The 13741-nt window shown below is 42.5% G+C and overlaps 1 protein-coding gene across 2 annotated transcripts in view; it reads right to left on the bottom strand.

Annotated features, from left to right (window-relative positions):
- Positions 1-13741, bottom strand: part of LOC133568697 (neuropilin-1a-like) — a 184109-nt gene that overhangs the window by 25990 nt on the left and 144378 nt on the right. For both annotated transcript variants that reach the window (XM_061920789.1, XM_061920790.1), the window contains exons 11-12: positions 10611-10755; positions 832-981 (exon numbers count right to left, since the gene is read on the bottom strand). In XM_061920789.1, the coding sequence (XP_061776773.1) occupies positions 832-981; positions 10611-10755 (295 nt within the window). The remainder of the gene's footprint in view (positions 1-831; positions 982-10610; positions 10756-13741) is intronic.

Here is a 13741-nt window from a genome sequence, read left to right as displayed (position 1 = left end):
TGACGTCATCGCTCCGAGCGCGAATAATAGAAAGGCGTTTAATTCGCCAAAATTCACCCATTTAGAGTTCAGAAATTGGTTAAAAAAATATATGGTCTTTTTTTCAGGAACATCAAGGTATATATTGATGCTTACATAGGTCTGGTGATAATGTTCCCCTTTAAAGCTCGGCAGAGTAACCGTGTAATACTCTTCCATATCAGTAGGTGGCAGCAGGTAGCTAACTGCTTTGTAGATGTTGGGAAGGATGACAATGGGGCGCAGATAAAAAGGTATCTAATGCTTAAACCAGAAATAAACAAAAGGCGAGTGCCGCTAAGAAAAGGCTTAGGGATGACTATAAAGAACTAAATCTGAACTGGTTGCAAAGTAAACAAAAACAGAATGCAGGACGACAGCAAAGCCTTACAGCGGGTGGAGCAGATGGCGTCCACAAAGTACATCCGCAAATGACATGATAAACAACAACAAGAACTAAAACACTACACACAGGAAAACACCCAAAAACTCAAAATAAGTCACAGCGTGATGTGACAGGTGGTGACAGTACACCTACTTTGAGACAAGAGCTATAGTGATGCATGCTTGGTTATGGTTTGAATTCTTATAAAAAAATTGCAAGAACGATTTTTTAATTGTCAATACGAGCTGCTGAGTTTTATTTTTTAATGTTTTCTGCTGGTGGTGTTCCTCAGAATTTTTCCAAAGAAAAAAATTCCAATGAAAAAAAAATTGAAAAGAAAAGGTTGAAAAACACCACTATAAGATATAGAGAAAATAAATATATTTTGAAGGAGCGTTGAGATGAAAAGCTGGGACTGAGTAGTCTACCTGTCGTCATGTCGTAGTCTTCAGGTGCGTCGGTCTTGGCGGACGGCGTGGTTACGGGGACGGTGATGGCCGCCGTTGTGGTCCCCCCGAACGTAGTCGACGGAACGGTGGGAATGGGCGGCGTGGTGGGCGGGCTCGTGGTTGTGATGTCTGAATGAACAGGGAGGGTATTTTAAATCACACTCATGAATATTCACACATTCATCGTCTCTGCATTCATGAAAAATTCATCATCAATTAGGAAAAACACCATTTTTTTTTTTTGGAGGGTGGATAAATCTTTCCATGACCATTGAGGCGTATCAAGTCAATGATTCTTGTTCAACTCTGCCTGAGAAGAAGCAAGCAGCCCTTCAATTAGCATATGTAGGCCAGAAGGAAGGAAAATTATGTGCATGCGATTAAAAAAAAAACATGTAAAGGTGGGCTGGAGGTGTGCTCTCGCTCCGCCGCGGAGGATTCAGAGTTGAAAGAGAAATGTGCGCCTTAAATTGGACTGTTGCTGTGAACACAGGAAGCTCCTTTTGATGAATGAACGAGTGTTCAATGCAGTTCAATTAAACGCTGCTTCAACGCATTTCTATGAAAGGGCCTTTTTTTTTTTTTTTTTTTTTTTTACATAGTATTTCATTGCTAATTTAGTCATATAAAAGCTGCTCCCAAAGCCCAAAAAAAGTCTGCGGGCTATAGAGCATTTTCCGTTCGGGCTCCAGTACTCTGGAATACCCTCCCGGTAACAGTTCGCGATGCCACCTCAGTAGAAGCATTTAAGTCTCACCTTAAAACTCATTTGTATACTCTAGCCTTTAAATAGACTCCCTTTTTAGACCAGTTGATCTGCCGTTTCTTTTCTTTTTCTTCTATGTCCCACTCTCCCGTGTGGAGGGGGTCCGGTCCGATCCGGTGGCCATGTACTGCTCGCCTGTGTATCGGCTGGGGACATCTGTACGCTGCTGGTCCGCCTACGCTTGGGATGGTTTCCTGCTGGCTCCGCTGTGAACGGGACTCTCGCTGCTGTGTCTTGGATCCTCCTTGGACTGGACTCTCGCGACTGTGTTGTATCCATTGTGGATTGAACTTTCGAAGTATCCTGTTAGATTCGCTCGACATCCATTGCTTTCCTCCTCTCCAAGGTTCTCATAGTCATCATTGTCACCGATGTCCCACTGGGTGTGAGTTTTCCTTGCTCTTATGTGGGCCTACCGAGGATGTCGTGGTGGTTTGTGCAGCCCTTTGAGACACTAGTGATTTAGGGCTATATAAGTAAACATTGATTGATTGATTGATTAAGAGCACTTTGGCTTTACTCATTGAAGTGCATCATGGTAAGTGCGGCCTTGTCCAATTAGCGTCTATTATGACGGTGCTTTAGTGAAAACAGAGCGTGTTATCGTCACATGCCAATGTTAGCGCGTCGCAAACGGAGTCTAATGACATCGGTGACAAGAGGAAGGGTCTAACACTAAGCAGACACACGGCTATAATACCAGAAGGTAAAATGAAACTGACAGATGTTATCAGCGGCTAGCATGTGGCTAACAGGCTGTGAGTGTTTTTTATTTAAATTTTTCGGTAGTAATTTAGGGCAGCACGGTGGTACAGGGCGGCATGGCGTAGTGGGTAGAGCGGCTGTGCCAGAAACCTGAGGGTTGCAGGTTCGCTTCCCGCCTATTGTGATCGAGGGAGTTGAGGTACAGACCGTGGACTCATTCAAGTACCTCGGGGTTTGGGTGGACAATAAGCTGGACTGGACTGTTAACACGGACCACCAGTACAAGAAAGGACAGAGCAGGCTGTACTTCCTCAGGAGACTGCACTCCTTCAACATTTGTAGAAAACTCCTGTGGATGTACTACCAGTCTGTGGTTGCCAGTGTTCTGTTCTACATGGTAGTGTGCTGGGTGGGGCAGTACGTCTAAGAAGGACAGCTCCAGACTTGAGAAACTGATCAGGCGGGCCGGTTCTACAATCGGAATGAAACTGGACTCACTGGTGACGGTGGCAGAGAAGAGGACTGTGGACAAACTAGTGAGCATCCTGGATGATGCCAGTCACCCTCTGCATAGCGTTATCAGTAGCCAGAGGAGCCTGTTCAGTTCTAGACTGCTTCATCCCAAGTGCAGGACTAATAGACTCAAAAACTCCTGAACCCCACACGCCATTAGACTGTACAACTCCTCTCTGGGACGGGTACTCAAAGCGCTTTGACACTACTTCCACATTTACCCATTCACACACTGATGGAGGGAGCTGCCATGCAAGGCGCCAACCCGCACCCATCAGGAGCAAGGGTGAAGTGTCTTGCTCAGGACACAACGGACGTGACGAGGTTGGTACTAGGTGGGATTTGAACCAGGGACCCTTGGGTAGCGCACGGCCACTCTCCCACTGCGCCACGCCGTCCCCTTAGGAGTGACAGATTGTTTGGTAAACGTATAGCATGTTCTATATGTTATAGTTATTTGAATGACTCTTACCATAATATGTTATGTTAACATACCAGGCACCTTCTCAGTTGGTTATTTATGCGTCATATAACGTACACTTATTCAGCCTGTTGTTCACTATTCTTTATTTATTTAAAATTAAATTGAACCCAGGACTGCTCAGGACCTTCGTATTGTGAGGCAGATGCGCTAACCCCTGTAATAATAATATTAATAATAATGGATGAGGGGACAGGGCTGCGGAGCTAGCACTGAGCGCTGGGACGGAGAGGCTTCGCGGTGTCTTGGCTGGGTGAGCAGGTGTCGGACACCTCAGTCTCCTTGGACGTACCCTCGCTCATCCATGCGGACTGGACACTGGCCGAGAGTGGAGTCGGCTGTCTTGGTTGCTTTGTTGGGTCTGCTCCTGTCTCTGGCCATGCTCCCCCCTCCCCAGCGGACGATGGCGTGGAACACCGCAGAGGCCACCACAGTGGATATGTTTATTTTACTTTTTATTCATAGCTGTATGTAGAAGTGTCTGCTTGTATCTGCTGCTTTAATGTCTTTAATGTCCTCTGTGTTCTTTGATGTTTGATGTTTCCCTCTTACACACATGGAAAAGGGGTGTGTACTATGGCTATGAGTTGTTGTTTTTTTCCCTTGGCCTCAGTCTGCACCCCCTCTCCAGGGCCCAGGCTAAGACCGATTTTTTTATTTTATTTTAATCTTCTATTTTTTTCTCCCCCCCTTGTTTACCTGTATCTCATCTTTTTTTGTAAGGGGCGCTGGAAGCCGGCAGACCCGTCAGCGATCCTGTTCTGTCTCCCTGTAATGTTTGTCTGATCTTGAATGGGATTGTGCTGAAAATTGTAATTTTCCTGAAGGAACTCTCCTGACGGAATAAATAAAGTACTATCTAATTTAATCTGATCTAATCTTATATCGCGCTTTTCTATTGTTCGATACTCAAAGCGCTCACAGAGAAGTGGGAACCCATCATTCATTCACACCTGGTGGTGGTAAGCTACATCTGTAGCCACAGCTGCCCTGGGGTAGACTGACGGAAGCGTGGCTGCCAGTTTGCGTCTACGGCCCCTCCGACCATCATTCATTCCCCGGTGTGAGCGGCACCGGGGGCAAAGAGTAAAGTGTCCTGCCCAAGGCACACCGGCAGCGATTTGGATGTCAATAGATAGATAGATAGATAGTACTTTATTGATTCCTTCAGGAGAGTTCCTTCAGGAAAATTAAAATTCCAGCAGCAGTGTACAGAGTTGAGATCAATTAAAAAAAAAGTAAAAAGTAAATAATGGGGGTTTAAAAGGAAACGAAATAGAGAAATATTACAAAAAGAATAAAAACAATGGGAATAACAATATATCAGTAAAATAAGAATATAACAAGACAAAGTAGGCAGTAGTGACCATGTTATGAAAATGTATTGCACTGTTAATGTTTTGCATCCCCTGTCATCCTAATAGAAAAGCGCTATACAAGTACAACCCATTTATTATTTATTTATTTAATTGCTAAATCCCATGAAATCTTATACATCTAGTCTCTTACGACAATGAGCTAAATAATATTAGCATCCCATGACCCACAATGCACTTCTGCCATGACCCTACCCCACCGAATTCTTTTTTGTTGACGTGTGTGTGACGAATGCTGACATTTTCTTCGTCTCTTCCGCGAATGACATAAATAATATTATCTAATATTTTTACGGTAATGTGTTAATAATTTCACACATAAGTCACTCCTGAGTATAAGTCGCACCCCCGCAGAAGCCGAGGTTTCTTAACATGGGAGATATTCTCACTACTTTTCTTTTGTAGAGCACAAAGAAAATAACATTTTGGTTAAATGTAAGTTGTGTCTTGGATCAAAGATCCCATCTACTGACCCAAACAGCAATTCAAGTCTGCTGAAACAGCTACAAAAGCAACATGCTTCGACGAAGCAAGTAAAGCGAGACACTTCACCGGCTGGATTTTAACGAAGGGACTGCTAGCCAGGACAACATTGGTCGAGCCATTGCAGCGTATGTGCTAGAACAGGGGTTCTCTAATGGGGGTACGTGTACCCCTGGGGGTACTTGAAGGTATGCCAAGGGGTACGTGAGATTTTTCAAAAAATATTCTAAAAATAGCAACAATTTAAAAATCTTTTATAAATATATTTATTGAATAATACTTAAGTTCATAAGCTGTGAAAAGAAATGCAACAAAGCAATATTCAGTGTTGACAAATAAGATTTTTTGTGGACATGTTCCATAAATATTGATGTAAATTTTTTTTTTTGGGGGAAGAAATGTTTAGAATTAAGTTCATGAATCCAGATGGATCTCTATTACAATCCCCAAAGAGGGCACTTTAAGTTGATGATGACTTCTATGTGTAGAAATCTTTATTTATAATTGATTCACTTGTTTATTTTTTAACAAGTTTTTAGTTATTTTTATATCTTTTTTTCCAAATTTTTCAAGAAAGACCACTACAAATGAGCAATATTTTGCACTGTTGTACAATTTAACAAATCAGAAACTGATGACATAGTGCTATATTTTACTTCTTTATCTCTTTTTTTCAACCAAAAATGCTTTGCTCTTGTTAGGGGGTATTTAAATTAAAAAAATGTTGACACGGGGTACATCACTGAAAAAAGGTTGAAAACCACTGTGCTAGAAGACATGCAGGCTATTTCTACAGTGGAGTCCCCCACTTTTAGGCAGCTAATTAGCATGTTATCGGGCATCAAACAGCAAATGGCACGGAGAACATGTCCCAAGTACCTGGACACAGTAGTGAAGTGAATTATATTTATATAGCGCTTTTTCTCTAGTGACTCAAAGCGCTTTACATAGTGAAACCCAATATCCAAGTTACATTCAAACCAGTGTGGGTGGCACTGGGAGCAGGTGGGTAAAGTGTCTTGCCCAAGGACACAACGGCAGTGACTAGGTTGGCAGAAGCGGGAATCGAACCTGCAACCCTCAAGTTGCTGGCACGGCCACTCTACCAACAGACAGTGAACACATAAACATGGAAAGCGAGTTAAAAAGACACGCCAAACTCTGCCACTGCTCATCATTCAGCACTGAAGGTACACACACTCTTATCAATTCTCTTATATACTCTTTCATTCTAGACTTCTAGAGTGTTCGATTATCACATCACTCTAAATGTATAGACTATAAAGTTCACAAACATAAAGAGGGATCCTAGTGTGCCAGGCCAATCTTTTCTTTTCTCCAAACTAAAACTGGGGAAATGCGTAGAGTGTTCTGGGCTCCACTGAAGACATGATTTTATTTCACAATTCCTTTAGGGAAAAAAAGGCCTGGTTAGGCGTGTGTATAGCAGTAGGCGTGCTGTATTAAAGTGACATGACATATAATATAATTATGTCATGTGTGCCTTCCTTGGGTGAAGCCAGGTTTACAGCTATGTTGTTAATATGCTGCTTGTTACTTACTGTATGTATGTTATGTTGCAGCTATTTAAAATAGTTTTGTCAACTTGTTCTGGCCCAAAATAAATTGGCCCTTTGAAACATATCTTTGTCCTGGTGTGTTCTATGTAGACCACATTGCTCAGCAGAGTTCAGTGATGCCAATGCATGTCAAGTTGATCAACAGATTGTATTATTCATAACAGTACTGAAATGAAGGCTAAAAGGGCATTAATGGGAACCTTAAAAAAAAGAAAAAAAAAAGTAACTAAAGAGTTACTTTTCACAGTAACGCGTTACTATTTGGTGTAAGTAACTGAGTTACTTTTGAAATAAAGTAACTAGTACCGTATATTTCGGATTATAAATCGCAGTTTTTGTCATAGCGACTTATGAGTGAAATTATTAACACATTACCGTAAAATATTAAATAATATTATTTATCTCATTCGCGGAAGAGACGAAGAAAAGGTCAGCAATCGTCACACACGCGTCAACCAATAAGAATTCGGCGGGGGAGGGTCATGGCAGAAATGCATTGTGGGTCATGGGATGCTAACTGCTATATGCTACTGCCGTAGCGATTAAAATGGATAATTTCAACGTTGGCGGTAACTTATAAAAACTGAGAAGGGCTGAATAAAAATGGCACCGAAAAGGAAATCATGTACTGCAGATTACAAGCTGGACGTAGTGAAATATGCAGCAGAAAACGACAAGACGAAGCGGCGCATACCTTTGGAGTTGGCAGAGTTGTTTAGAAGCGACATCTAGGAAGAAGATTTCCTCAGATTTATCGATTAGGAGTGACAGATTGTTTGGTAAACGTATAGCATGTTCTATATGTTATAGTTATTTGAATGACTCTCACCATAATATGTTACGTTAACATACCAGGCACCTTCTCAGTTGGTTATTTATGCGTCATATAACGTACACTTATTCAGCCTGTTGTTCACTATTCTTTATTTATTTTAAATTGCCTTTCAAATGTCTATTCTTGGTGTTGGATTTTATCTAATAAATTTCCCCCAAAAATCCATCCATCCATCCATCTTCTTCCGCTTATCCGAGGTCGGGTCGCGGGGGTAGCAGCCTAAGCAGGGAAGCCCAGACTTCCCTCTCCCCAGCCACTTCGTCTAGCTCTTCCCGGGGAATCCCGAGGCGTTCCCAGCCCAGCCGGGAGACATAGTCTTCCCAACGTGTCCTGGGTCTTCCCCGTGGCCTCCTACCGGTTGGACGTGCCCTAAACACCTCCCTAGAGAGGCGTTCAGGTGGCATCCTGACCAGATGCCCGAACCAACTCATCTGGCTCCTCTTGATGTGGAGGAGCAGTGGCTTTACTTTGAGTCCCTCCCGGATGGCAGAGCTTCTCACCCTATCTCTAAGGGAGAGCCCCGCCACACGGCGGAGGAAACTAATTTGGGCCGCTTGTACCCGTGTTCTTATCCTTTCGGTCATGACCCAAAGCTCATGACCATAGGTGAGGATGGGAACGTAGATCGACCGGTAAAGTGAGCGCTTTGCCTTCCGGCTCAGCTCCTTCTTCACCACAACGGATCGGTACAACGTCCGTATTACTGAAGACGCCGCACCGATCCGCCTGTCGATCTCACGATCCACTCTTCCCCCACTCGTGAACAAGACTCCTAGGTACTTGAACTCCTCCACTTGGGGCAGGGTCTCCTCCCCAACCCGGAGATGGCATTCCACCCTTTTCCGGGCGAGAACCATGGACTCGGACTTGGAGGTGCTGATTCTCATTCCGGTCGCTTCACACTCGGCTGCGAACCGATCCAGTGAGAGCTGGAGATCCCGGCCAGATGAAGCCATCAGGACCACATCATCTGCAAAAAGCAGAGACCTAATCCCGCGGCCACCAACCCTCAACGCCCTGACTACGCCTAGAAATTCTGTCCTTAAAAGTTATGAACAGAATCGGTGACAAAGGGCAGCCTTGGCGGAGTCCAACCCTTACTGGAAACGTGTCCGACTTACTGCCCAAAATGCGACGTATATATGTTTTTTCCTTCTTTATTATGCATTTTCGGCAGGTGCGACGTATACTCCGAAGCGATTTATAATCTGAAAAATACGGCAACTGTAACTAGTTACTGCTTTTCAGTAACTAACCCAACACTGTTAATAAGTACTTAATTATGACCAATTAAGACCCAATATGTTACCCTTTTGCATGTTTAATCAATGGTGAATATGTTCCCCATACTAAAGTGTTACCTGGTGTTGTTACAGCGCTTCAGCCGGAGCACATAAATCACACATGACACTGTTAAAACGTTGGCGTGCATCCATTCGACCGAAAACATTTTCCCCTCTCCTACCTCAGAGGAGGTCTGGTTTATTGTGTCTCTCTTTCGAGTGCGGAATATTTACATTAAAAACATGTGATTTTCCAGCCATGCAAGGCTTGATTTAGGGATTGCTTCAGACCGGCAAAGACGTACAGCACATAGACTCACACACCAGGTGTTCCACATGGGAGTTTTCACGCTTCTTCCACTCCTCCCGCAATTACTTCTATCATCGCTCTCTATGTATTTCCTGCTACTTCTATTAATTTATCACCCGCACACACACACTTGCACTAGATAGCAGCCACACAGCAGATAAGCACCATGGAGCGTTAGCAGCAAGTTGATAGAGTGGCATCATTTTTCTCAGCGCTTCATTTTGTGTATTTTGCTGCAGTGTAACATCCCAGCGGTCTGCTGTAGTCCTGCTTTACATCGTTATCGCTATGATTTCATAGTAATAAAACGCACAAGCTGCTCTGTGGATGACAGTGACGTTTCCCAGATTATTGTAATTCCACAAAATCTGATTTTCTACACACAAGGGACTGGATTAGAGGAAGATAAATAATTGTGGTTATTAAATTCAGAGTCACATCTTAAGTGCACAGGAAGCCAGTGCAGGTGAGCCTGTACTGGCTTCCTGTGCACTTAAGATGTGACTTTAAGGTTTTACTACTTACGTATAAAATACTACACGGTCTAGCTCCATCCTATCTTGCCGATTGTATTGTACCATATGTCCCGGCAAGAAATCTGCGTTCAAAGGACTCCGGCTTATTAGTGATCCCCAAAGCCCAAAAAAAGTCTGCGGGCTGTAGAGCTTTTTCATTTCGGGCTCCAGTACTCTGGAATGCCCTCCCGGTAACAGTTCGAGATGCCACCTCAGTAGAAGCATTTAAGTCTCACCTTAAAACTCATTTGTATACTCTAGCCTTTAAATAGACTCCCTTTTCAGACCAGTTGATCTGCCGTTTCTTTTCTTTTTCTTCCATGTCCCACTCTCCTTTGTGGAGGGAGTCCGGTCCGATCCGGTGGCCATGTACTGCTCGCCTGTGTATCGGCTGGGGACATCTCTGCGCTGCTGATCAGCCTCCGCTTGGGATGGTTTCCTGCTGTCTCTGCTGTGAACGGGACTCTCGCTGCTGTGTTGGATCCGCTTTGGACTGGACTCTCGCGACTGTGTTGGATCCATTATGGATTGATCTTTCACAGTATCATGTTCTCATATGTTCTCATAGTCATCAGTATCATCAGTATCACAGTATCATGTTCTCATAGTCATCATTGTCACCGACGTCCCACTGGGTGTGAGTTTTCCTTGCCCTTATGTGGGCCTACCGAGGATGTCGTGGTGGTTTGTGCAGCCCTTTGAGACACTAGTGATTTAGGGCTATATAAGTAAACATTGATTGATTGATTGATTGAGACTCCTGGGGGAGACACAAGCCATGGCAACAAAATATTTTGAAATTTTGTGACCTCCCACACACTAACTCTGTTTTAAAAAAATATTTTTTTTGGGGGGGGGAAACAATTCATAACGTGACTTTTTTCGTCATTGGGCAAAAAAACTGCACCCACCGTCCAGTTCACACCCGAGCAGCTCCAGGCGGAGGCCCATGCCCTCGTTGGTGGCTTTCTCTGGGTAGATCCGGATGAAACGGGTCCGAAGAGGACCCATGGACTTCAGCTCCGGCGTGTCGTGGTTCTGATTCCCAAAGAATATCTTGACAGTGAGGAGAAGAGACAAACATCAGTTAACTAACAGATAAGACAAACAATGGTAGTGCAGGGGTGACTAAAGGGTGGTCCGGGGGCCATTTGCAGCCGGCAGCTCATTCTTTATTGGCCCACGGCACCATCTAATAATAATAATATAATAACAGATTTCATTTGTTAAAAGCACTTTACATTGCGTAAACAACCTGAAAGTGCTACAGTGTATTAACAAAAGAAACAAAAATAAAAAGATAATAAAAATAAAAAACAGAAAAGCCTTATAGCTGTCATGTCTATGTGATCATGTTTTGTTTTAGTCCTGTTCTGTTGGTTTTTTGGCCACTCAGTTCCTGTTTTTGCACTTCCTGGTTTGTTTTGTCACCATGACTACCCATTAGTTTTCACCTGTCCTCATGTCTCACACCTGTTTTCACTAATCACCACAGTATTATTTAAGCCTGTCTGTTTCTGTTGTTCATTCTGGCAACATCCCCCTCCATCACCTGCTACGCACCATGTAATCCATGCCAATGATCCATGTCCCGTTCGCGTTACCTTCCAAGTAAGTTTTCTCGTTATTTATGCCACAATGCAAGTTTTTCTTTTATGTTCGTAGTTTTGCCTTTGTGCGAGTTTTGTTTTCACAGCCAAGTTTCTGTACCGCAACTGTGCGCGCCTTTTGTTTGCCTTTTTTTTGTGCAGTTACAGTATTAAAATAAAAGAAGTCTTTACCTTCATGCCATCTCCGGTCGAAGTTCACTTGCATCTCGGGAAAACAACCACCTCGTAGTCCTTAGTATTGACAATAGCTAGAACTAGTATGCATGTATTTTAAAAAAAGGCTTTTTAAAAAGGCTTTTTTAAAAAAGAAGGGTTTTTAAGCCTTTTTTTTTAATTAAATCATCCACAGTCTGTGGTGCCCTCAGGTGGTCAGGGAGTGTGTTCCACAGACTGGGAGCGGCGGAGCAGAAAGCCCGGTCTCCCATTGTTCATAGCTTTGTCCTCGGAGGTTGGAGGAGGTTAGCCTGTCTGGAGCGGAGGTGTCAGGTGGAGGATTTGGGGGTGTGTAGTTCTTTGAGGTAGAGGGGGGCATGTCCATGGAGGCACTGGTGGGTTAGTAGGGAGACTTTGTATTCAGTCCTGAGTGGAACAGGAAGCCAGGGAAGGGATTTGAGCATCAATAAATAGAGATGTCCAATAATATCGGACTGCCGATATTATAGGCCGATAAATGCATTAAAATGCAATATCGGAAATTATCGGTATCACTTTCAAAAAGTAAAATTTAGGACTTTTTAAAACGCCGCCGTACGGAATAGTACACGGACGTAGGTAGAAGTACAGAGCGCCAATAAACATTTGTGTGCCGGCCCAATCACGTAATATCTACGGCTTTTCACACACACAAGTGAATACAAGGCATACTTTGTCAACAGCCACACAGGTCGCACTGAGGGTGGCCGCATAAACAACTTTAACACTGTTACAAATATGCACCACACTGTGAACCCACACCAAACAAGAATGACAAAATATTTCGGGAGAACATATGCACCGTAACACAACATAAACACAAAAGAACAAATACCCAAAATCCCTTGCAGCACTAACTATTCCGGGATGCTACGAAATACACCCCCCGCTACCCCTTACCTGCCCCTCCAACCCCGCCTACCTCAATGTCCTCATGCTCTCTCAGGGAGAGCATGTCCAAAATTCCAAGCTGCTGTTTTGAGGCTTGTTAAAAAAAATTATGCCCTTTGTGACTTCAATAATAAATATGGCAGTGCCATGTTGGCATTTTGTTCCATAACTTGAGTTGATTTATTTTGGAAAACCTTGTTACATTGTTTAATGCATCCAGCGGGGCATGACAACAAAATTAGGCACAATAATGTGTTAATTCCACAACTGTATGTATCGGTTGATATCGGAATCGGTAATTAAGAGTTGGACAATATCGGAATATCGGCCAAAAAGCCATTATCGGACATCTCTAACGATAAACAAGGGATTAATGTAAACAGCATATTTTGAGCCACATTACATTTGTTTTCCCATTTAACCAAGTAAGCAAAAGATGAAGAATAGCCAATATTTGGGCTTTTTTCAGTATGTGGCCCTCGGTGGAAAATGTTTGGACACCCTTAATTTATGTGTCCGTCTTATTGTGGAGATTGAGGACAAGGAGTCAGAATGCAGGCAGCACACATGAAAATGGTGAGATGCTAAACACTAATAACCCGTAAGGTGCTGTTCCACATAAAAGTACATACACATGCTCACATTAGACAAGGGGTGTCCAAACTTTTTCCACTGAGGGCCGCACACGGAAAAATCAAAGCATGCGGGGGCCATTTTGATATTTTTCATTTTCAAACCATAACAAAATATATGGATTTTTTAAATGTATTTTACCTTTAGGGGTCCCGGGGACCATAAAGGGTCTCAGTTATTAAAATGTTAAAAATAAGTCAAATTTGTATTATTATTTAATTATTAAACGCTTACAGTAAATCCCTATATCAACTTTAAAAAAAAAAAAAAAAAAGGTTTTATGGCTTTTCTGTCAAAAACATATTGTTTTTTTTAATAGTAAAACTGAAATATGTAGTATTTAGTAAAGAGCCCTAAAAGATCAATAATGCAGGACACCATTCATTTTAATTCTTTATTATTTTTGAGTAATCACAGTGAAAGGATAAATAAAATACCACTAAATAAATTTGGGATCCAAAAGGTGCCACACACAGAAAGTGACACATTTTTATTAGTTTTTTTTTAAACTTTCAACACTTAAGTTACAAGATCAACTTCAGATATATCTGTCGATTTTACGTTTTAACTATTATTTTGTTTGTTTTATGCTCTTTTGTCAAAGAGAACTTTGTTTTTATATGGCAACTGTACAGTATATGCAACATTTACCACATAAAACATTTTAAATTGAATTTTTTTTTTAACTAATTGGAGCTTTGAAAATAATTCATTAT

Source organism: Nerophis ophidion, linkage group LG14 (genome assembly GCF_033978795.1).
Source record: "Nerophis ophidion isolate RoL-2023_Sa linkage group LG14, RoL_Noph_v1.0, whole genome shotgun sequence".
NCBI lineage: Eukaryota > Metazoa > Chordata > Actinopteri > Syngnathiformes > Syngnathidae > Nerophis > Nerophis ophidion.
The sequence above is the reverse complement of the archived record's forward strand: the minus strand, read 5'-3'. Positions and strand labels throughout refer to the sequence as shown.